General features: G+C 38.2%; 1 protein-coding gene across 6 annotated transcripts in view; it reads right to left on the reverse strand.

Annotated features, from left to right (window-relative positions):
- Positions 1-24,352, reverse strand: part of BCAR3 (BCAR3 adaptor protein, NSP family member) — an 80,535-nt gene extending 56,183 nt beyond the window's left edge. Inside the window, exons 1-2 of one of the 6 annotated variants that reach the window (XM_072868353.1) lie at positions 24,250-24,352; positions 2,218-2,545 (exon numbers count right to left, since the gene is read on the reverse strand). In XM_072868353.1, coding sequence (XP_072724454.1) covers positions 2,218-2,537 — 320 coding nt within the window. In that variant the 5' untranslated portion in view covers positions 2,538-2,545; positions 24,250-24,352. Of the gene's footprint in view, positions 1-2,217; positions 2,546-8,616; positions 9,220-9,320; positions 9,425-24,249 lie in introns of those variants that run through there. The other 5 variants (XM_072868349.1, XM_072868351.1, XM_072868352.1 and 2 more) reach the window with 5 other exon arrangements.
- Positions 24,353-25,592: the final 1,240 nt, after the last annotated feature.

Below are 25,592 nucleotides of genomic sequence, written 5' to 3' on the forward strand. Positions count from 1 at the left end.
TTATACTATTTCACAAGTTCCTACACTGAAATAAAAATATTACAAGGCTCTGTGATAAAACTCTGATAAGATAAAATGGACTTCCCTATACTATTAGTCCCAACTAATTCCAATGTGAGTGTAAGCATTAGAATATATAACTTAGCATATATGGCAGAATGTTTACCATAGGAAAATCAGACTTATGCTTTCAATTTTCTTTTAAGTATACTAATGAAAGGTGCAGAGTCATCCCAAGACGACTCAAGAAGTGATATATGTGCTGACTGTCAACTTGGTAGTGTCTTCTGCTCCAATACAACTGGGCTGTCAGGTCATGGAGCAGAACGTATAAAGATCCATTGTAAAAATTAAAGAAAGCTAAAGTTAGAAGTTGTTACCATAGCATTCCGTGTGTGTTTTAGCAAAGCAATTGGAAGATCAAACACAGGAACAGAAGATCAAAATTGGAAGATCAAACACTTGCTGCTAAGACTCAAAAGATGCAAATTCTATTAATAGGCTGCACTAACAACATCCTTTGAATCTCTTATTATTTCAAAAGCATCATGTTTTAATTCTGAGTAGGCAGAACTTCTTGACATCTTCCTCTCAAGCATTCTGTTCATACGCTTATTGCTTGTGCAAAAGTGTTCTTCACAGGACAAGGAAAGTTACCAGTTACAAGTATAAATATATTTCATATGGAGGCTTTGGTCTCTCAAGAAAAGAAAACATCTCTTGCAAATCATGCTTAGTAACTGCTCTTGAGAAGGAAGACATAAGATAAAACTTCGGTGTATACCACCATATTCTTTTTATGGCAGCAGTGCCGGCTGCTTGCGTTCTCTGAGAGTATGCAAATCAAAGCAGCAAATTATGTTAAAAAGCCTTCATGTAAGCAGGTACAGCTCAGAGATCAGTGACAGAGAAATACTAAACACACTGAGGCCCTTCTTTAAAAGTGAATGGGGTATAGAGAAGAAAGACTTATTTTCAAGTGAGAAGAAAGCTTGATCCTGTATGCCGCAAGCAAAAAGCAGACAGAAACCACTCTACACACACAACCCACATAATTAGAACCGTCCTTCCCTCACAAGATTTGAGAACAAGAAATCTTATAGTGATGGACACAGCAAAAGTATAAATCCTAATTCAGAAGTTGTCACTTGGTTATCTTTTCTCAACCTTTAACTCTGTCACCCAAGCAACCTAACACACTCTCATCTTTGTGCCTTTAACTGATCCACTGCATTACACTGAATTTTTCTTGTGTTAGCTGGAAAATTTTTCCCATTTTACAGACCTCAATATGAGAACAAAAAAAGGACATTTACAAAATTAATTACTTTTTTGTAAGCAATGAAATATCGGTGATGATAGTAGATTCCCAAGATAAATGCTAGTTGTGAAAGTATAATTCTTTCTCAAGAGTCATGGATGTCATAACCAGGAAGTCAGGCAAGAATAATAAACAGGGATAATTTGCCATTAGCTCAGCGTACGTTGGGTTCCATTAAGTCTTCAAGAAAAACAGCTCACGTGTAGCTCTAGGTTGGAGGCAGCTGGAACACCACTCTCTCCTCTTCCTCTGCACTCCATCCATATAAGCAGTGAATCCAAATCAAAACCAAGTTTGAACAGTTTTGACATCCTTGTTATAACTGCTCTGTTAGAACAATGCAAAGGGTCATTTCAAAGCAATTCAGTGACTTTTAAAGGTTTCCTCCATGGGACTACTACATGCAATGCTATACCTTTTAAACATTCAGAGGCAAGACCTAGTCCTTAAAAATTATTTTTTAAAAACTACATAGATGTCAAAAGAAAGACTAAAAGTCCAAATCACTAGATCCCACAGAAAGAGTGTTATAGAAGGGCACTTTAAACAGGCATGAGTATTTAACAGTCCATATACTGACTGATCTTACTGCAAAAGGAAAATTATTTTGAAGCCTGAGCTATTCAGTAAGTCAAAAAAAGAAATAATCAGAATTCCTGAAATCTACACATCAGATTCACTCCTTCCCACCCTGCACATGTTTCACACTGGTTTTTGTTTGGCTTTTTCCATCAAGACCTAAATTGAGTACTAGGGAGAAAAAAAAAAATCAAACTCTGTTAGAATGCAGAGTTATAATAAACAGCTGCACCTATAACTGGACATTAAAAGGTCTAGAAAAATACATAGTAATTCCTATGCAACAAACATATGTAAATTAAGGTTTTACAAGGTACCTGGCATGGAGTTTGCTGCTCTTCCCACTTTGCGGAGGGTACTCTTCTATAACGTCCTGTACAAGAGGTGGCTGCTGCCGGTGTGTTCTGGTGTATGGCAGTGTTCCCATGTGGCTAAACATATCACAAGACCTAATGGGAATTGTCCCCTTCTTCTTCCTCGGGAGAGTGCCATGGATAGAGATGTCTTGAAAGGAGTCTGAGCAATGCTCAGTTGGTGAAGGTTTAGTGGTCAAAAGGTCCATGGAAGAAGCTAATGAGAACTGGCGGTTCACTGGGCCATTTCTGGGAAGACTTGAAAATTTTCCTGCAGCTATCATTTTTGGTTCTGGAAAAACAAAACCAAGATTTATCATAGCACATCAATCATCAAAGCCCCCACTTTAATGGGAGTTAAATAGCATGACTAACAACAACATCTAGAACTGAACTTCTACTTTGCTTTGAGGCAGTCAGATACCTCAAGATGTAGCCTGCAATATAATCCAGTCACATTGCTCCCAACTGCACATCAAGCACATGCGTATATTAACTTTTATACGTGTGAAAAGTCACAACAAAAACCAACTGATCTGGACGCACATGCAAGAGCAGGCCCTGAGCAATTCTCCATTTTTATCCACAAAGTTCCTCTTTGTTGCTCCTTCACATCCTCTGAAGACTCAGACATCAACTTGGAATCATTAACAAAAAGCAAAATTTTAAGAACATTTTGACAAAAAATAAAGGACACACTACAGCTTGGTTTGGAAGAATGTGTTTCTAAATCCAGTAGCTGGCATACTGTGAGGAAAAAACTGTTTCTGAAGAGTCTTGCTCAAGTAATAAATCCAGCAGAGAACTGGTCACGTATTTCTAACAGGCTGTAAACTAAAGGGCTCTACCCAAGAGATAAGGGCAGGAGCAGATTACTGGAATTCTCTTCTTCAGCACACACAGCCTGCTGGCTCAAATCGTTGTTGACATTAGCAATTTGCATAGCTGTCAGTCTCTTGTACAATCAATTATAGCCTGCCGTACAGTACAGGTTTTTCTGCTACCGTGAGCAAAAAACTTTGTCAGACAAACACTTCAGGCACATTAACAGATTGCTGTTCTATTCCTCAGAAAATGCTGCCTTGTGTTCACTTCGTAGTATTACATTACAGAAGACATGCTGCCTTATCCTATCCAGTTATATTAGCCTGCAAAAGCCACTCTATGGAACAGACACACAGACCTAAAGGTCAACCAGTCCTACATTATTTAACCTAGGTGGTAGTCAACCAGGTGCCTCCTATAAAAACTGGAAAAGCCACAGGAGCAGCAGAGATTGATACGAAATCAGAAAGCAGAAGATCTTTTGGAAATAACAGTTATGGACAGAGAGAATCTGTTCTGCCCTTGGTCAAGTTTCACGCTGAAAAATAGGAGTAGCACCCTGAAGGCCCAGCAGCCTGGAAGCCAGCTGCTTACAGCTACACAAGAATTCCTCTGGTTTTGGGGAACGCACAGGTGTTGCAAAGAAAACAGAGCTAGCTCTATAGTCCTCCTGCTCCCTTCTCCAGCCACAGCATCACAGGTACTATCAAAGTGTTGCTGCACTGAAACTACTGCTACTTTACTCAGAGGTTATCGTAACAGGCTTAGTTTTACAGTAACACTAAAGCTGATCTCAAATTTATGAAAGAATTCTGCTACTTCCAGTCAGCTGCACTGCGGATAAGGTTTCCAGGCTTCAACAACAAATCCCTTCCCACTTTTCCCTTCTTGAAGGTCCTACAATAAATACTCATTAATTACAGATGATAAATAACATTTATATAATTTTTTTAAAACCTTCAATTTGCCAAGGCTCTGTCTGAGCACAACTACTATGTACTATAGTAGAAAAGCCTCTGGAAATAGCATCTCTGCCCAGAGAGAATCTGTTTGACTTTGGTCAGGTTTCTTGTTGAAAAGAGTAGAAAAGAGTTGAGAAGTTAATAAGAACTGACATTTTTAGTTACACAGTTCCAAACAGAATTTGAAATCTTAAAGAAACCACACTCTCACAAAAAAATCTTCCGTAAATTATCATATGGGCCCTTGATGTGAAATACTAAATCACTTCTCCATTTATCATGTGGTTTGAGGACACAGTTTCTGGTGGCTAGTATTAAAAATATCACATAATTATTTTCAAAATAATTTTTAAAAAGCCCTGTAAACTGATGTTTTGCATTACAATTGTTCTAAGCAAAACAACTGGTCCAGAGATAGGAAGCTCTAAAATGCAAATGCTTACCACAAAGCTACAACCTCCTATAGCTAAAGCAAACTAACAGAGCTTGTTTCCAATAAATTCAGCTTTATTATTAGAAAGGACTGATAAAAATTACCTCAAATAATGAGGGGGAGGGGAAGCTTCTTAGAATTCACACATTCATTTGACAACTCAACTTTAGGTGTTTACTGTAGTAAGGCAACAAACACCAAGAATCTGAAAAATTGGAGGTTAGCTTGCTCATATTGCACAAACGTGTTGCTATTCTCCTTTTTGCAGCTGCTGAGATTCTGTACTTAATAATCGTAATTTCTTATTGGTTTATAAAAAACACCTCCAAATCTCTGAATGCTGACTATTTAAGTGCAGGTTATCCAGTCAGAGAGATTTTCCTTAGGCTTTCCTGCAAGATTACCACTATGCTGAAATGGAACATACAACATTTCATGCAAAGGGGTATCAAAACCAAGCAAGTATAAATATAACCAACGAAAGCTTCCGTTTAGTAGTTGATACCAGATGAGTCCATGATAGGCTTACAATGATAGTGAACTGTCAACCCCTTCATGTTTGAGAATCCATAAAGCAAGCTGAGAATTCCCTCTCCTAACCAAATAACAGGATAATTATTATAGCAATCCAGTAGGTTTCCAATCCAACAGTCTGAGAATTTTCAACAAATAAGCAATGACCCTCAGAAGTACAGCATTTTCCATTTAACCTCCCCTCCTAAGAAGCCCTTCTTAAGAAAGAAAACCAAACTCCCTCAGTTATATCCTAATCATTGCACCTTTTCAGTCAGTCTCTGTAACATCCCATGATTTACAAATTCAATACCCAATCCTCGAATTCACACCCAAGTTTTGCTTTGAGGAATCAAGTAGAGTTCCAAAGTTAGTAAGAAATACCTACATTCAAAACCTTCAAGACACTTAGCCACAGTTACGCGTGCACAGAAGCTTTGATGATATTTCAAGCAATCCTCCCCGCAAAACCCCTCAAAAAAAAAAAAAACCCACCAAAAACAACAGGTCTGCTAACTTCTACCCATGAATTCATCTGCTTGCCTATCTGCTGCTGTACTGTGTATTCTTCATAAATGTAAACCAAGAACTACAACAATTAGCTCAGTAACAAAAGTCCTGTCAAACTATACATACATTTTTTCTCATATTGAATGTAAACACTGCAAGGAGGGAGCCTCTTCAGCTGAAGACTCAGGAATGTCTCAAATACTTTAGCATAAGATTCAAAGAATGTTTGACTTTGCTAGATATAGAAACCCTGAAAATTTTACTCCCTAAGAGACAGTGCACTTCGAACATCTGCCATCATGCAATCAACAATGGAAATGGTAGAAATTATAGCAGAACAATAGCCCAAAATGAACTGAAATTTAATTGTACACATTCCCATTTGTCAAAATGCAGCATCTAACAAAACAGAGCACTTTGGAAGTCATACAAGTTTCCTCTAACTAGATGCAAACAAGGTTGACTCATGCCAATATAATGTTAAAAATGCTAGGTGAATTTGTATTTATATATAGAGTGGCATTTCTTTCTTCAGTCTGTAATCTGGGAAAGTATACAGGAATGGAACTGGCAGGAGTCAGATTGTGAATTCAGAGAACTGGAGGGCATGAAATGTTCCCAGGTAACTTCTGAAATGTCCTGTTTTTTTGTTACGAATGAGGGTGAGGGAATACAAACAAAGAAGTCTTTAAAATCAACATGGCATTTAGGAAAACAGTATGAGACTGGACACAGAATAAAATACATATCTGGTGGGCAAGACCAAACATGCACCAAGCTCTAATCCAATGGGGTGCGCATCTCTTCACATCATTGCTCAAAACAAAAAAGAACCATATGAACAATGAAACAAATAACCTTTGCTTTCCCAAAACAACATACAAAATTTCCTTCTACTCCTGCTCCCTTGGCTTTGGGATGCAAACACAAACTTTCTGGCTCAGCTTGCCTTCATGAAAACTTTCCGATGTTCACACAGTCTGAAGAAGTGTTCTGATGGTTCATTCAACCTGACACAGGTACAAGAATAAGTGTCCCTTCCATACCACAACATAACACAACTAGCGCCAATGGCTGCCACTTTGTTATTTCAATACATTGGAGGAGGGGAAGTCAGAGAAATGGAAATCTCCAGTTTGGCCTCAGAGATTCATGAATGGCATAACAAAGAGTCTGAGGCTGTATATGCCCATGCTAATGGAAACCTCATAAAGGGAAACAGAAAAGCAATTTCAGAGTTCTGAATCACACTCTCAAGCTATCTCAAAACTCTGAGTTATATCTAAACCGGTTTTGGTCATTAAAAGATTCACACTTCTCTCAAAGTCTTATTGATCTGCAGTCCAGGTGATTCTCCCTGTTAGATCAAACTCTCTGAAGTTTACACCTGGTGTTATCATATCACCAATGGTACAATACTTTACTCAAAGTCTTACCATGTCTTTATCATTATATATGCTATGAAGCTAAGAGGGCTTGAACATGATTTAATACATCCAACTGAAGAACAACTGCCTTATGTTCTCAGGTCTTTACAAGATGGAGTTAACTTCTGTGAAAACCCTACTTACTTTTGACACAGCAAATCTCCTCACAACCTCCTCCCACCCACCTGCCCTCTCTCCCTCAAAACCAGTAACAGTAAGTTACATGAGTGGGACATATATTACTCTTCTCTCCCTGCTAAGTTACGTGGCACATTTGCATGCACTACTCAGATGCACACAGGAAATAATGAAAGTGATCAACCTTAACGGTGAAGAAAGTAAAGTTCAGGACAAATAACAGATCAGTTTCCTCCGATTTACTTTTTGTGTAGTAAGAGAATAAGTTAGGGAAACAGAAAAGCATGACTGAAAGGCCACTAGAGTTAACATACAATAGGAAGAAATAGTTAAAACTATAGCCACTATAAACTCAAGGTAGATTACATGTTAATTGTTCCCTAGAAGCAACGTAGTCTTCTTCATTAGTATAACAAAAACAGAGAGGATTCCTGCTCCCAAAAGCGGCTTAGAAGCAGCTTTCTATAACCTGTATTTTCTGCCTTTTTTTTAAAAAAGATAAACTGATGCAGTAACTGCTCCAGCAAACAGGTCACAGGACTTTGAGAAGAATATTAAGGTTCAAGAACCGACAGCCTGTTATGATAAGGAGAAATAGATTGAGAAAGCATACGCAATAGTTCAAAGGCTTTAAGCTACTATCAGAAAAAACATGAGTCTGTCAAACATCAAAAACTCCCCACAAGATTACAGCCAGGTCAGTGCTTCCAAAGGGTCTTGAAGTGCTATCAAAGTGTTCGTGCTCTCTTTCTCTCTCCTTATATACATCATACAATTTACACCCCCCCATACATCCTTGCACTGTAATCTGACAATCTATTTAAAATGTTATTTTTAACTGCTTTTCTCAGGCAACAGAAAGCACACAGGTCAGGAAAAGTTATCGTTGAAATTTCTCTGTTTTGAGATGAGAGAAAGAGATAAACCCCACACTTCTCTTCATGAGTTTTCACACGTGCCTTGATGTCTATAAAAAATGCCATGAAAAAGTGATCATTAAGAGGACTCAATAATAAGTAGAGACCTGCTCATTTGGCGTGTACTACGAAGCTATCTCAGAAACTTAAGTGCCCAACCAGTTAGCTCAGTAATCCTGAACGGTATGAAGCCTTGACTTGAAATAAACATTCTCTCCCCATTTTGCTGACAGAAATAGAGGACTTCACCAAGGTTAGTCCAATCTAAGCGTTTTTCAGCTAATGCTTCAAAATACAAGCTTTTGTTCCTCCTCTAGTATAGGAAGTCATTTATTATTTTGCCTGCTCCTCTGTTCCCACGATGTTACTGAAAAAAAAGAAACAAAACACAAAACAACCCACTCTAACTGAAAATGAAGTATTTAAAAAACCTTTTCAGCAGCGAGTATGCACTTAATTATTTCGAACTAACAACCCGACTTACGGAAATTACAGATTTGGACAGAAAGAAGCGCTTTTATATACACTCCTCTTTAACTGACAAAAAAAAAAAAGGACACAGCATTTCCTTTCGCCTACTCAGTGAAGCAGCTCGGTATCTCGAGTACACCAGTGTTTTATACTTAAAGAATACGTACTGGATTCCATGGGATCCATTCCTACAAAATCTAAGCACTGGATGAAACGTCTCAGTAGTTACTGCCACAGCTACGGCACTTCTAGTGGTCCGCCGGTCAGCCGCCGCCTGGGCCAGCGCTCGCCCTGCTCCTCCGTTCCCTGCCCCGACAGAAGCGGAGGGACCGAGGGACGCTCACACACACTCACACACAAAACCGGCTTCTCATTCTCCGCCCGAGAAGACAACGCTTCCACAGTTACCAGTCCGAACACTGCTGCTTCTCTCCAGGCTTTCCGGGGATTAGTTGGAGGTTTTGTCCCGGCCAAGCGATCTCCTGGCAGCGAGTCCCGTCCAGGTCCCCCGGGGCTGCGGAGCCCCGCGGGCGGCGGTGCCGGGAGGAGCTGGCAGCCGGGGCGGGAGGAAGGGGTGGCCGGAGGCCGGACCCGCAACAACCAGCGGTCCGGAGCGCTTCCAGGAAATGAACTGGGGCGTTCTCGGGAGAGCCCAAGGTATGGCCGTGCCGCGGTAGGAGCCGGCGCATACACTTGCACCAGCCTGCCCTAAAGAAGAGCAGCTCGCGATAACTACGCGAAGGGTGACTCAACCGGAGCCTTCTAAGGGCGCCTTATCGCTCACTCGCCCGGGCCGCGAAGCACGGACCGGGTTCCGTGCCTCTCACGCTTTCAGCCCAGCAAACCAGACCGACTCCCGGGCGCCACTCACCTGCCGAGCGCGGCACCGGCGGGCGCGGGGCGGCGGCGCCGGCCGGCCCCGGCAGCCCCCCGCGGCCGTGCGCTGCGTGCAGCGGCTCAGGCAGCGCGGCGGCCGCAGGCGCTCTGAGCAGCACAGCCCGCGCCGAGCCGTGATTTACGGCTCTGCAACCACACCCCTCCGCAGGCTATTCAGGCTGAGTCTCGCCGAACCCCCGGCACACGAGCTGTTCACATGCAGTGACCTCTCCGTGCCCTTTTCCATGGATTTAAGAACTTGACTTCCGTAATTTCGCCTCCCAAATTAGCGCTACAGCAAGAATTAACAGTTTCGTAAATCCACCCTGTTCACGGGCAGTTCAGAGTCTATTACATACTTCACACACACAATTTCCTTACATTAGCAGACTTCCCCCTCATCCCACCGTGTTACATGAAGTTTGTGCAACAGGTTGGTGGTATAAGACACATTTTCTAAAACAGAGAGTCAAACAGTGGTAAAGGATCTAAAGGATCGAGAGCTACTGACAGAACACATGGCTAGTTAATCTCCTTTTGTAAAGTACACCCTTTAAAACAACCAGATAATTATAAATAGAACATTGATTTTTAACAAATTACCTCAGGCACCTTCAGCTGTACCATTGACTCAGCCAAAGGGCTTTTGCTTAAATTGAAATCAAGGTACACTCAGTTGACTTCTGAGGCACCGTCTAGATCAAATTTTTCTTTAACATTTTATTTGTCTCTTTCCTGTTGGCTCCGTCTTTCAGGCTGCCTGGCCAACATTTCTCTGGTTTTGCCGCAGTTATTCCAGTTGTCCAGAGCAGTTTTGGTGACACTGTTCTTTCCCTCTTGTCAACATTCATAAGCCAACATTCTGCAAACCTCTTCACAGCTACCCTACTGGTGTTAGCTTTCCAGAGGCAAATATTCCTCTGCCTAACCAAACGTTTAATTGATTTTGACATTAAATATTTGATCTCTACTAGTCGTATGGTTCTTCTGTTTTGGGAGATCCTCTTCATGCACTATTTTCATTTCACGTTAGTGTTCAATCCTTTCACTCTCTTTCTCCATTTTTACCAGGACTAGTTTTACTAAACTGCTTTTTTTTTCAACTTCAGAGCCTAACCACATGAAGTTGCTGAAGTTGTGGTCCTAAAGTATCTAAATTATAAATGTCAGTAAGGAGCAGATAATTCATCTTCCAGGACCTCTATGTATTATCAAACCAATCATCAAAAGTAAATGAAACTGTGGCATTCTCACTCCAAACAAGTTAAGCTACATCCAATGGTGACAACAGCAGGATTAAAATTCCACACAGTGACTTACCATAGTGACATCTCTGGGTACTGCTGGATAGAACCAGGACATCTACCCCTTTGTAGTCTGGGGTTTTATGCATTGTCCAGGACACTGAATTTTGCAATAAAATATGTAAGATAAAATATCTTACAGCAAAAAGATTTTTTTTTAAATGAAGCAATTCAAGACAAAAAGAGCACTGGACCTTCCTTTGAAGTGTAGCTAGAGCTTAAGAAACATTTAGCCATCAAGACAAGATTCTTTAGCCATCATGTATGTTGCAGAAGTAGGAGAGGAAAGTTCTTGGAAAAGTCTGGGAATTTTCATAGATATGAGTAGAATCTTTGCATAAGAAAGCTCAAGTAAGATTAAGTTTATAACATAAGAGAGAAAAAAATAAAGGCAGAGAGTGCTCAAATATGCAGTAAGGGAAGAAGAGGAGACAGAAGATTAGAAAACTAAATTTATCTAATATACCAAGCTAAAGGAAACTCACAGTGGTGTTTCTGACTGGTGCTCCCCTTCCCATAGCAACCCCACTTTGGTTCCTTAAGGCAGGCATGAGCAGTAGAAAAGCATTATCACTGTTGGTATTGCCACACACCTTTTACAATAACAACTTCCAAAACAGAAAAGTTGAGGTAAATGTGAAAGACAACAGTTTCCAAAAGGATTAATTCACTGGTGCTAGGACATAAGTCACCAGTTGTGGCATGCTGATGGATGCAGACTTCTACACTTACATAACTTTCTCCCCCCAAATTACAAAAATTATAACATCATACTGACACTGAACAGAACCTTGAAGTTAAGATCAAAATTCAAACCAATTTCACATAAAATGAGGCCTAAATGCACACCAAAAACTCACTCCAATCTTTTTTCAATTTAGTTTTTCCCCAAATGCAATGACATTTGAGCTACTGATGAGCTAGGAAAGCCAGCAAATCTTGAATAGCTGATGGCACTCTGCTTTTGTCATTGCCAGTTGTGCAAAACCAGGTTAGTATTGAGGACAGAGAGGTACCAGAAATGTTTCAGGCACAGTGACAGATTCCAGAATTTCACTGCCACAAGTAATCTATGGAAAATTCCCATACGATATTTCAGGCACAATCTTCTTCAAAATATACCTGGGAGAGGGAGGGGAAGAGCAGGGGGAGGAGAAAGGAACCAAAAAACCAACAGACTGTGACCCCATCTTGGACACCAAAATGCCTCGCTAATACGTCCTGTGCAAGAAAAATGGAATTATGGTGAGAATACAGAAAGAGGATTTGAGATAGCTGGATTACACTTTCAGTTCTAGTATTCTGACCCACTTACTTCCTGTATGACCTATACTTACATTTTTGTAACATACCATCAGTGGTAGATATTTTTCAGGAAAGACTCTATAGTACTTTATCAGCTTATCAAGTGGAAGATGCTACAGAAGTGCACACTATTATTTTCCTCATTGCATACAGGAAAATGTCTTGCTTCTCTATCTAAACCATATGTTCTACAGTTGAGGTAAAAAACATCTAAAAGCATGCCAAAAACTCAGATCAGTTAGCACATAAGATGGTCTCTATTACCTGATTTTAAAAACTCAGGAAATTTTCAGGCACTGCAATGACATAGGAAGTAATGTCATGGTTCATTGTCATGTTTTATGAATAAGAACTAGAAAAGGAGAAGTAATTTCCTTAGTAACATGACTGGGTGCTAAGTAATGGGACTGGTAGCTGGGCAGCCCTGCATAAACTGTGATTACTCTTGCATGAGTCATTACATCCTTTTCCTAGGAGTTTTATTCTGTCTTCAGATGAAATTGAAAATTGGTCTTTGTCTTCACATATGACAATTTACACAACCCATCCTTGTACATACTTGATGCAAAGCTATTAAAGATAATTTGTCTGCATCCTGTAAGAATGAAGAATTCGCAGGACTGCCTACACTACCTATATTAGTTGTGAGGTACTTTGAATTAAGCTAGATTAGATTCCTTGTTGCAAAATTTTTTTTGTTTTCATACTTTATATCTACTTTGGAAATGGGTTCACTGAGATGTGGGATGAAGTTTGGAAGCACCAATGTCCTGAAACAAGCACACCACCTCTGTCAAGCCCTCCCCATCAGTATTCCATGTTGACCTTCCACACCCCTTAATCATCTGTTTATCAGCCATCATGCTGTCTGTGTATCACCTTGCCACAGAAACGTTAGTGGTGAAGTGCTGTCCTTTGTGACATCAGCCTAGGGGAGGCTGAGACACCAGCAGCATGCTGGTCATCGCTGGCCACACATCACACACTGCTGTGGCCTTCTACAGTCACCCTTGACTTCTGCTTTCTGAAGGAAGGGAGTATGTACAGGTGCATCTTTCCACCTAGTGCAAAGACACTTGTACAAGCAGATATCTAAACAGATGAGTGAGGAGGAACATAACTGGGACCTAGGTCCCAAGACCTGTGATGCTGTAGCTCGTGTACCTTAATTGTGCCCAGAGTTGTGTTTGCCAGTTCCTGAGGGACCATTTTCAAAATGTGCGTGGCTTATGGTAACAAAAGAGATGATGAGACAAACCAAGAGGATTCATTGGAACTTTTCAGTTTGACCTTAAACATCAGAATTCCAGTCTTCCTAAAATAACTGGGAGAAAATACATCTACTCTAAAAGCACTGCTGTGCAGCTGCAATGATAAAATGAAGAAGTAACTACACAAGATGAGGACAGGGTATGCATGGATTGCTCACACAGCAGTTCTTGTAGATTTCCTGATAAACTAAAGTCAAAGCAAGTTTCTACTGTAGACTTGTTGTAGAAGAGAAAGGACCCAAACAAACCAAATGCTACATTCCCCTAACTCCCACAGATGCCACATAGAAAAAATAATGATCAGCATAACTGTTGGCTAGGAAATCAAGTTTATTCAATGGTAATTGTCAAAATAATCAAAGACATATCAGGCCAAATTAGAATGACAATACGAAGTGAAAAATGCTCTGATACTTGAAATCTGACAATATTGTGTTTGAAAACTATGACCTATGCAACTGTACTTTCTAAAGCCCCCCCCCCAGCTGCCAACTGAAATGGCAAGTTTAGTCAGCAGCTAACAAGACCTGCACAATAAAGCTACCAACATCCAGTCTTGCTGTTTGGTTTGTCTTAGGTCTGGAGACACAAGGTCTTTCAGAAACTCCCAAAGAGCTATCTGTTATGAGTCACAGTCAAGAAGCCCCGCGATCCCTAGCCTCAGAAAAGTCTGCAAGCAGAAATGTCCCATAGCTGATCATCCTGGAAATAATGCTGTAGTAAAGCAGGAGAGTTTGAGGAATTGTATAAACCTTAGCTCATTCAGTGACAAACTGGAGCATGAACGTGCTCTGGCTTGCTGGAGTTTCTGGCTACAGCACATTTCATTTTTGCAGACCTAGGAGACTACAAACTGGGTACATATAACACCAGATGTCTGATCTTCATTTACTACTGGCTAAAAACTTTCGTTCTGACAAATCAGTATTTTCCAATAGGAATTGGTTTACTGTTAAACTCCTCTAATCTGCAGCTCACTATTGTAAATCTTAAGTCAGAAAGAAACAGAAACTTTTGGAAGGATTTGGGAAAAAATTTCCACTGTAGCTATCAAAAGTTCTCAGAGCTACAGAATTCCATGTGTTTTGAGTTACCTAGTATCAGCCACTGCTAGAACCAAAAAAACCTAAGTACAGCCCTTGTCAGATATAATACAAGAAAACTGAGTATCATAATTAACAAAAAACAATTAGTAATTAAAAATAGTAAAAATAAATTATTGCACATATTCTGTGACAATAACATTTTGTGTTCCTCCCTTCCACCTTCAATTTGGTATTGAAATTCATGTCAAACAACTTGTACTGGCATAGATTAGACAGACCTGTTTCAGAAGTTTGAAATACCTGGGTAAAACTGCACTAAAACCAGTTTTCTTTTATGGACTAGTTTTGGTAAATGACATATTAAACTGGGAAACAATACCAGAAAGAAGCTGGACACAAGGTTTTATGGGTTCCTTTTTACCAGGGGGTCTATTTTCCTCTCTTTGCTTCTAGCAGTGGAAGAACTGTTACTATGGAGCTAAGATTTCCTTGTAAGCTTCTGTTTTTCCATGTTTCTGTAAAAAGTCTCAAATACAAGAGAATTAACAGCCTCTCTTTGCATGTGACAGGTGTTGGGGAATTTTTCATTTAGAACATAACTGATGTAGAGACAGGATAAACAGAAGGCCAGAAAGCAGCAATAACAACTTTGTAAGTTTCAACAGATTAAATGATACAGTCAGAGGTATATGTTTACAACTTTGTAACAGCATCTATATTTCTGACCTCCTCAAACAGAAATGGCAAAAACCTTCACATCCTTGTATCTCTCAGAGAGAGCAAAATAGACCACACAGGTAGCAATACCACCTCTAACTATTATGCAGATGAAAGTGTTCAAAGCAGCCTCCTCTCCATCTATTGGCAAACCTACTGGAATACTTTAGCACTAGTCTGGAATCTGCCAGGTTGACACTAGATACCACTGCTCCAAAGCACTCTGGTTGTGTTTGCAATATTTCAAAGAGAAGCAAAAAAACCAGAATGAGTAAAAGGGCTTTATCTGAGAGGGACAAAGGCAAGATATTTGGGTTTGACAAGGCAAAACCAGTTATGGGTTTATGCTAACTATTTTGGCCATCTAATAAAAACACATGAGGGAGTCCCTCAGTTATTTTAAACCTCCTTCGAAGAGGGACTTGTCTCTATTTGTATTGTCCCAAGCATAAGCAAGGATCTGTACTGCTTGCTCATCCTCCTTCTTAATAGCACACATCTTAGGTCTTCTATATAACAAATGACAAGGAGAAGACCCACATGGCAAGAAAGCACTTCATATTTAACTTTACACTACTGCAGCAGGGCAAGAAATACAGAACATGCAGAAACAGTTATTTAAGAATTTAAATGCAAAATCTCTTTTCCCCACCAAAAGCAAGAAGTTATGGAATATTAATTACATTTAATCTAATTCAGGTTTTGCATATTATTTCATATTCACCCACAATAAATTATGTCAATGCATATATTTTATTTAAAACCATTAAGGCTGGTCTTCTTTATATGACAAATAAAATTATAAAAGATCTAAATATATATCCTATTAGAACTGCAATCTCTCTGTATAAGAAAATGTGTACAAGACAAAAAGGAAAGATTCTTTATACCTTTAGCCTCCCAAAGGAAAACACTCTAAGATGTTAATGAAATCACATTAAGCCATAAAATGCTATTAATCAGAATTCAGCTCAGTAGAAGAAATTACTGGAAAAACAAAGTTCTAGCTCTTAGAACACCTCATAAAAAAAACTTCTTGTCACTTAGCTTTCTATATATCTTTCCACTCATAACTTGACCAATGATGTACAGAAAAGCACATCATGAATACTTACAAATGTACACAAACGTTTTAATAGTCAAATGATACAATGCTTTCCAAAATAATTTGATATTTAAATTCATAGTTATAAAGCAACCAAGAACTATCTTCCATGTCTGGCAATATCCAAGGTATTTTTTTATTGTATCAAAATAGACATTTGCATTTACATATTTACATTACTCTCTCTATAGGTAACATTTCTACTGCACTGAAGAAGCTGGTCACAATATGGTGGGATTCCTCAACACATCTGAAGCACAATTTATTCTTTCACTATAGGTCATAAGAAATCATAATAAAACCACACTCCCAAAGACTGTAGCATGACATGGTAACATGATTAAATATCACTCTGTCCCAATCCCACATAGCATTAAACCCTGCTTCAGTTGTATTAGAGGATACTGAGAAAACCATGGTTCCTTCCTGGAGCACTACTCTGTAAGTACTGGGCTATAGCTTCCAGGATGCCTGTCTTGAACTGGTGATTGCTACAGGAGAGACTGCTATGCCTCATGCTCTGGGAATGAAAACCTTTTTGTGTAATACAGGAGTCAGATTACACTTAATTTGTCATCAGTTTCTCTCATACCAGAAGAAGCTACTTATAGAAGAGGATACGTTATTTCCTGGCTTCTTTGCAATGTGAAACAAATATTTCTAAGACTACAAAAAGGTGCTAGATAGCTGCTGAGAACATTCCTATAAGCACAGACAGAAGCACAGCCCATATTTTGCTTTACTTGAGAGTGGTTAGTACCCAAATTTTGGATGCATCTTGATTCCATATTGGGATAAGCCCAGGCAAGCTGCAGGCCCCACCCTCTGACTCTACAATTTCCCTGCAACATAAAACAAAAGGTACGTCTCAAAGGAGTCACAGCATGCTATGAATACATGAATGGATACTGGCCTAGATGGCAGGACACCAAGATCCAGAATGTGCTGCAGTGCACATCAGAAGGTAAGTCAAGATACAGTCAAAAGGAGTGTGGGAAGAGTATTTATGGCTCTTCACATTCATACCTTTTTGAAACTTCATTTTTGTTAGATTAAATGCTTAGAGAGTATTCTGGGAAAGCATCACTACAGGTTGCTGTCTTTCATGTTTCACTTGACATCTACTTTGCCGCTACCTGATACAAGATCCTGGACTTGAGCAACTATCAGTTTGACTCAGTACACAGCCATGTGCTCTTCTGTTCCTGAAACAGTGGTAGGAAGTATGTTCAGAACTGGTAACAATTTTGCACTTAGGAAGAAAGTTTGCAGAAATTGGTAAAATTTTTCCACTTGTGTACTTCAATTTGCAAGGAAACAAAATATAGTGATAAGCCCTAAGCAAATATTTGAGATCATCAGGATTTACAGAAATCCTGAGAAAAGGAAACAAACGCTTTCTTGAAATTTGGCAGGCTGCACTCAAAAGACGAGATGAAATGTTCCAGGCCAACTGCAGTTGTAGCTTTTAGGCCTAAATTCATTCCACCAGCTGTCAGCACTTGCTGAGTAATCTGCCAGGAAGTCAGCCATCCTGGGATATCTCTACAATCAACAAAAAAATATAGACACCTACATAAGGTAATTCAAATGGAAAGTGGACTGAATTATCTGCTGAATTCATCTGTCTCTTTCTAATAGCTAGAGGGAGCACAGAGTGACTTGCCTCCTAATAGAACACCTTCAGCTGTGGTTTCATGTTAGGCAATGGGGCTGTTTCAGCCACCAGGGCTCACCTCTGCTGTCTCTTCCTTGGCCATTCATACTTGTGCAAGTGTTTGTGCAGCTGAACAGTGAACTGGCACAGGGACTTGATCTGGATGAATATGAGGGTTAAAAAAGTTGGTTTTCAGCCAGACAAATTTCGCAATGGGTTCACCATGCAGCTGCAGGATAGTTTTAAGAACTAAAAGGAATGATACAGAGATGGGGAAAAGCAGCTAAAGGGAAGCTGAAGAGGGCACAGATTGCTTAGGCTGGCATTTTGGAATCCCAGCTTCAATTGAGGTCAAGAGTCAATGGCACAGCAGCCTTTCAGTTTTCCAACACTGATCAAAAATATCAGAGCCCCATTATTCAAAGCACTGATCTACTATAAAATTCATTCTGCTGGACTGAAGTGGTTTAACAATTTTGAATGGTTATTTTTCTACTGATTAGCTAATGCTACTCACGTCAAACCAGTTATTGTAATCACTTCCCTACCACTGGCTGGCATAAAGATAGCGTAAAAGCATAAAGGTAGTAAATGTCGTATTGTGTACTCTGCCTAATTCAACAGATATGTGATCATGTGCACATATTTGATCCAGGTCAAATGTGTTGCTGGGCATTATGTCAATGCACAGATCTTGGTATTAATTACTGTGGAAACACAGCCTGAGTAGCTAGAGTTAGACGGGACGAATGTAAATCTTAGTGTACTGAGACATGTTCTGTTCAAAGCAGTTTCAGAACCAGATAACATTTTAGACAACGGAAAATGTTTTGACAAAATTTTCCAAAACTTAACCTCACTGTACAAAGAAATGCTTAGTTGTATAAAATTAACCTTGTGAAAATGCTTACATATTAAAGTGACTTATCACATCAAGCACTGTCTGGAAACTGTTGAACCAGCAACAAATACAATGCTGTTGTTTAAAGCTCAAAATGACAACAAACAGAATAATATAGCCTTTGCTCTGTACTGGTAGGATATCAGTATTTAATAGAATGGAAGATTTTAAATAAATGTTTTTTCTAATGTCTGACTTAGTCCAGTTCAGTGCTGGAAAACAAGCATTTCAGTGTAACTGATTAGGCACTTTGCTCCTAGACACAGCACTCTGTCAAAGACAGACACAAAACAAAGCCATGTCATAATAGGCTGGAGACTAGATAACAACCATTAGTCCCTACTGTGAAAACAGAACAGTCTGCACTCACGTATGACTGACTGAACTGATCTATTTTGCAGCCTTCCCAGAATTCTTTAATACAATAGGCACAAGCTCTCTACAATGTAAATATCCTGGCGTAAACAGAACAACTCAAGAGATCAATTTAGCTCTATTTTTTCAAGCACATAATTCAATTATACACTTAATTATTTTCATTAGCCAAAACCAGAGACTGAACAAAAACATTGCTCACCAAGATAAATGCCCATAAAAATATGAACCACCACTACTTTTACTGGAACTTAGCTTAAAGAATTCTAGCACTTAACTGCCAAAAAAAAAAAAGAAAAAAAAGACAAATGACATCATGCTGTCACCTTGCAAGACATATGCCCAAAGGTCAAGAAATATATACACTCCAATTTGGAGATAAAATGTTTGACTCAAATTCAAATTCACTGAAATCACCAGCAGTATGGCAAGATTAGATTTAGCTCAACATATCTGAAGCTGAACAATAATGAGTTATAGTTATATTAATAGAATTTGGAACATTCCAGTGAGTTGATTGAAATGTCACATAACTATCTATAAATCAATTCACCATGTGAATGACAGTTTGAACAGTCCTTTCCTCTGAAAAAATGTTACATTGAGAACTGTAATATATTCCTCACTCCAGTACCTGAAAAGGTTACAAAATGCAGTCCCAAAGCCACATGAAAATAGATTCTAACTGAAATATGTCTAGTTTCACTGCAGTAATCAACTTGAATAATTTCCTAATCTGTTCACAGTAGCGGTTACAAAACCATCATATTTATATTCATATTTTAAGAAAGTTAAACCAATTGATTGTAGAAGTTATGTAATTGTTAAACCAATTTTGAACTCCTTAGAAAACATCAAGAAAGTACACTGATCTACTTGTACACAACCAGTTCTAGTTTCTTCTGAAAAGTTAAAGTAGCTAAACACATTTTATGAATATTCGATTTCTACACATGCTCCAAAAGTCTTTTTATCTTGACCAAGAGAGGGTAAAAGCAGGAATGTTAGCCAAGTAAATCACTGCTTCACATTAAATTTGTAAAAGCCTTAGGCAGTGATCTTTAGAATTATTGGGCAGACTGTGTAATACTCATATCTTGTTATCTTGTTAACTACTCTTAAAATATCCTGTACAATAAGTCATAGTTGAGTAACATCTCACTATATCCTTCCACTCAGAATAGAATGTCTTACAGGGCTTGTTCCAGCTCTCACGAACTTGAGTTGAATTTTGATACTGAACTGATAAAAGCATTATAAAAGCAACAAAAGATGTAGTGATCAAGTCTTAATTCATAGCAAAGTCCCAAATGGAAAAGGAGGGTCAGGACTGCCTGTGTAAGCACTCTTCCTCTCTCCTCACTAGGGATGAGGTGGCATACACACAAAATAGCTTGGTTTAGACCTTTTGATACGAACTTTCCAAATGAGGAAGACATTCACAACAGTCTTCTGTCAATTATGGTCTGTTAACATTACTGTATCTTCTTAAGCTGAATATTGTGAGAGCAATAGAAAGTGAAATGAAAGTGGAGCTTTTTCTAAATGACAACTTCTAAAAAAAGTACAGGTTATATTATTTTTTAAAACCCTGCCAAAAGAATAATGTTTAGCTATTCTTCTTATTGTCTGTGTAAAGTACCCCTGTGATCTGTATTCAGAGCAGTATTCTAGGCTGAATCAGAGTATTAGCTTGTCATCTCTTTGTGATAGGAAAGCTTGGGTTGCCTTAACTCATTCTCTTAGTCTTTAGGAGACAACATGGAAATCTTACCTCTCTTTTTTCCTACCTCCTGAAGCAGCAGGGTATTGGAAATAATGTGTGTTCAGTGGACTTGATTTTCAACTCCCATTTTTCTAAGATCAACTTCCATAAGATGGAGTAAGTTCTGTAGCAAATGCCAGAGTAAGGAACATACTATACCTATTAGTCCAGGAGAATTTACATTTCTTTCAGGCAGGTTTGCTGTTTCTGATACTGTAAGCTACGTAACAGCAAATGTAAGTATATTTATGTGTTATATGAAGCCCCTTTGTCGTGATAAGCTACGTCATTGAAGGAAGAATTTTTATTTTAAAACATTAATTCATTGTCTCTAAATTTTTTCTCAGAACAAAACTGGTCAAGATAGCTGGACACTTTCTAAAAGCTATTACTCCTTTGAATAAAAAAAAACCCCAGAAGTGCTAGTATGCCAATTGCACTTAAGCTAATGAAGCTAATCTCAGAGTGAACTGAGGGGCATAATAATAACGGAAAAGAAGGTTTTAGATAATCAAGAGGATATTCACTGTAATTAATAGATAACATGGGTTGTGACACTGTTTTGAAGAACATGAATTTCCAAGATAATGCATTTGGGTAATCAAACTTGAACTGTTCTCTTTTATTCCCCTTTCTCTCCACAAAATCATTACTATTTTATTTTCAAAATAAGCTGCTGAATAACTCAAGGCATTATTTATAAGCCAGTACAAAATTTCAATTTGATGTTGATTTATAAGTATGTACAAAATTTCATTCGATGATGACATCTTTCCGAGCAAAAAGAAAACACATCCAAAGCAGAAAATTTACAATCAAATGTATTTCTTTTTATTTTTACTGTTCTGTATTTTCACTGTAAATCAGATAGAGAAATCCATAGGATCTACTCCATTTTGTTATTGGCAAGTCATATTACTAAAAGTGGCCTTTTCTAATGGAAATTTGACAAGCCAGGCCTAGGACCCTAAAATACAAAATCAGTGTTTCACTGTGTAAGACAGACAATTGACACCGATTTCTACTCTAAGTGAGCCACTGTTTTTGAAATTGTCATTTTTACATATTTCTTTCAAACTAAAACCACTGCAAAAGCGTGACATTCTTTGATTTAGGCTGAGTAGTCCTCTAATTGCTGAAAGCCTCAGTTTTTTATTTCACTAGGTATAACTGTGTTCAAAAGCTGTTAGGGGAATTTAGCCATGCCTGAAATGTCATATTAAGTGTTTCTCAAATGATACCTCATATGTATCTGATGATGTGAACAAAGGGCTTTGAATAATTATTACTCTTACTTTATCCCTTTCTAGGTTTACTCAAATGCAAAAATTGGTACTAATGATGAATTCACATTTCAGTAGAAAGGATTTTTCAGCTTTGGCAACAGTGACAGAAGCTCCCTCTGCTTCTCAAAAAAAAACCCAACACCCTGCCCCCCAAACCCCAAAATCATCCTCCAAGAAAAAACACATACAAAGAAGTATAAATGCAATATGCCTGCTCTTCAAACTTTAGTAAAAAGCTTGCAAGGAGGGACACAAAAAGGGTTGGTGTTAACTCCAGTACTGAACAGCATATGCTCAGGGTAACACAGTGGGAGCATTTTGGGGTTTTTTTAGTAGCTTTAAAGAACTTGCTGCATTTTGCAGCAGACAACACTCATATGTGGAAATTTTATTTGACAGGGAGAACAGTCTCCTGCCTTGAAGTTTTCTTTCTTCATTCAAGATCATAAGCACTTTCTGGTCTGGCTTAAGAACTGGCTAGAGCAGTTGACTGAAATCCAAGAACTCTGTCTTCTACTGCCATGAATTTACTACTTAGCTAAGAACAATTTAATTCAAGAAACTGTGCATCACTGTCCTCCTCAGCAAAATGGATATAATCATACCTTCTACTGCAGAGATAAAAACCCCAGTGTAAATAGTTATTAGTAATTATTTTTAAAAGTAGAAGACATCAAAGGCAATTACTTAGACTTTCAAGAACTTAGAAGCTTGGTTCAACATGGTTCTTAAGCGTATGCCTAGTATTAAGCAGGTTAGTATGTGAAGTCAGGGTAAGTCAGGCATTTTCTCAAATTAACGTTTTGTTTCAGAAAAATACTCAGTTTGTCTGAGCAACTAAGAAATTATATAACGCTTCTAGTCTACAGATATTGCAGAACTGAAATTCTGACTCATGGCCTTGAACTTAAAAAAAGTCCATTGTGTCCAGAATGATGCACTAAGCCTATTTTTAATTTTGCACTTCAGCAAAAACTTTTTACAAGCAGCTTTCAGGCTCGGTAAGCTGTAAACTATCTTTGCTAAAGGGTTTTTTTTGTTTGTTGACTGTCAAAACAGCTGTCCGATGGTTCTATATTACTGTCTTCTGTGTTACAATGGTAGTGTGAATCACATAATAACATTTTCCAATGTGCTTCTAAGTCGTACTGACTGAGTCCATTTGGGAAAGGAGAAAATGCTGTCCTTTTCCTAGTTGTGACAAATTCTACTTATATTTAAAATCCTTTTAATTTTATTTTGCTTGGATTATGAGATTACCATGACACTCGTTAAGAACTCTGGTATACAAGCAGCACAGATGTGACACATAAGCCAATTTTAAATAAACTTTAATGCCACTTCATGAAACTTTGATTAGTGACAAAAAAAATTTGTAGAAACTTTGTTTAAAAGTGAATCCAAGGATATTTTGGGTTGATGAGAATATTCAGTTGTATTTTTTACATTTATTTTCTGAATTATTTTCTAAATTACATTTATTTCTGAATTTTCTGAATTTATTTTCTGAATTAAAACACGTCAAAGCAGCATTTAATTGAGGATATAGTATGCAAGTGTCAATAAATTTGTACATGGATGATAAGAACTGAAAACACAAAATGGAAAATAAAGAGGAAATTTTGATCAAGTAAGACCTGTGGGAAAAGGACTTCTTAAGAATTTCTAAATAAATGTATAGGGATCTTCAAGATGACTGATGTAGGGTCCTTCTGTAATGTGGTATTTGCTCAATAGAGAAGATTATTCTTAAGCCACATAGTATCCATTTACCTATAAACAACTTCATATAACAATTGGCACATAAGTTTATGTTTTATCTAGTTCTGAATTTTAATAAACTTATTTTTTAACTTTTGCAGAACAAAAGTTATCTATGTGTTCTTGCTTTGGTGAACATGCCCATTTGTTACAATCCGAGACAGCCAAGACTAATATAGGACAAGCAGCATTAGAAACAGTAACATGTTCATTTTATCTAGCTCACCAGTAAGCAACTCTGTTTCTCTGTGAGTTTTAGTACACAGTTACAAAAGACGTTGGTTTTATTTTCCCCTTTCCTAAGACAAAAGCAAACTATCAGCCTTTAGGTTTTTTGCTCCAACATCACATCACAGAACAGTAAATCACTTGCATTACATCATCTTGCTTGACATTTTCTCAAGAATTTTATTGAAAAAGCCAATTCTTACCTCTATGCCACCATATTGTTCAAAGAGCGTGCAATATTCTGCAAGACAAAGCTGGGTCAGCCAGTTAGAAATGGGTAGATACTTCATTATCTATTCCCTCACCTCACAATGCCTTTTACTCTGAAAAACAAAAACAAAACCCAATTAAAAATAATATTGCATAGGAATGTTAAATGACCGAACAACTCAGCACTTAATAGCATGCAAGTTCGACCATTATGGCCAAAGAGATTAATACTTTCTTGGCCACTTGGTAATAGGTAGTTATCTATGCATTAAGATTATTACATTTAATTCATTGTTTCATTGTAATCCTCATACAAACATGGAATGTTAAAGACTATATTTTGTTTAGCTCTCACAGATGAATTAATCTTTTAGAAGATGAATCAACAGTCACTCAATACTGTAGTACAAATTAAAAAATACTCAGCCCTTGTATTCAAAGAGAATGTTCCTCAATATGCTCATTCAGTGATAATGCCATTCTTTTTACATGTGTAACACATATGACAAAATGTACAAAATGAAGAGGAATAGCAAAAGATGCAGTGTTATCTGTAGGAATATGAAGGAAGTGAATGAAACTGCATATTCTGTAAGACAGTCAAAATGAAAAAGATTCTGTGGTGGGTGTTTGTCCAAGATGTGAACATAGCTAAAGTCAACCTGTTATAGAGTATTTCTACAACAAGAGCAACTGAGAGATTGTTACAGTTTGGTCTCCATCATGATGTCATCTGAATTTGAGTTATCTGTAAATAAAAATACTTGTTACCTTTTTTCCAGTTGCTGAAATGAAATAAAAGATAGACATTAAGATGGACACGATAGACACAGGAAGACAAAAGACAGATGCACAAAACGTTCTCCCAACACCACTGCTCTATGTAAGCAGTTATGTAAGATCGACATAAACAAATACTTAAGCTTCCAAAGAATTGCTGAGTTTGTGAAGAGATTTCTATTTGCAAGTTTGAGCATATCCTAAATAAATTCAAGGATGCCCAATTCTAAATCTGTAACTTGTGACCTGAACATTTCCTATCAGAGCACTGTTGCCAGAAGCAGGAAATGCTCATGTTCAGACATGTAGTGTCTTCAACCATATGTTTTTGATACATTTTTTCATTTGAAGATTTTCCTCTCATCTATACTTCAGGAAAAGTACTTGCTCATTAGCTCTGTATAAACCAATTGGAATCATGACTTTCCAGCCACAAACCACTTGTTCCAACACATCTGTCTGCTCTGAACATGTGACAAGAAGCTGCCCAAAGGCTGACATGTTATGGTCAGCAAAGAGCCAGCGTTGCTTTCTGTTAGATAGATAAAGCTGTTTA

The sequence above is a fragment of the Ciconia boyciana genome, chromosome 7 (assembly GCF_034638445.1).
Source record: "Ciconia boyciana chromosome 7, ASM3463844v1, whole genome shotgun sequence".
Taxonomy (NCBI): Eukaryota; Metazoa; Chordata; class Aves; order Ciconiiformes; family Ciconiidae; genus Ciconia; species Ciconia boyciana.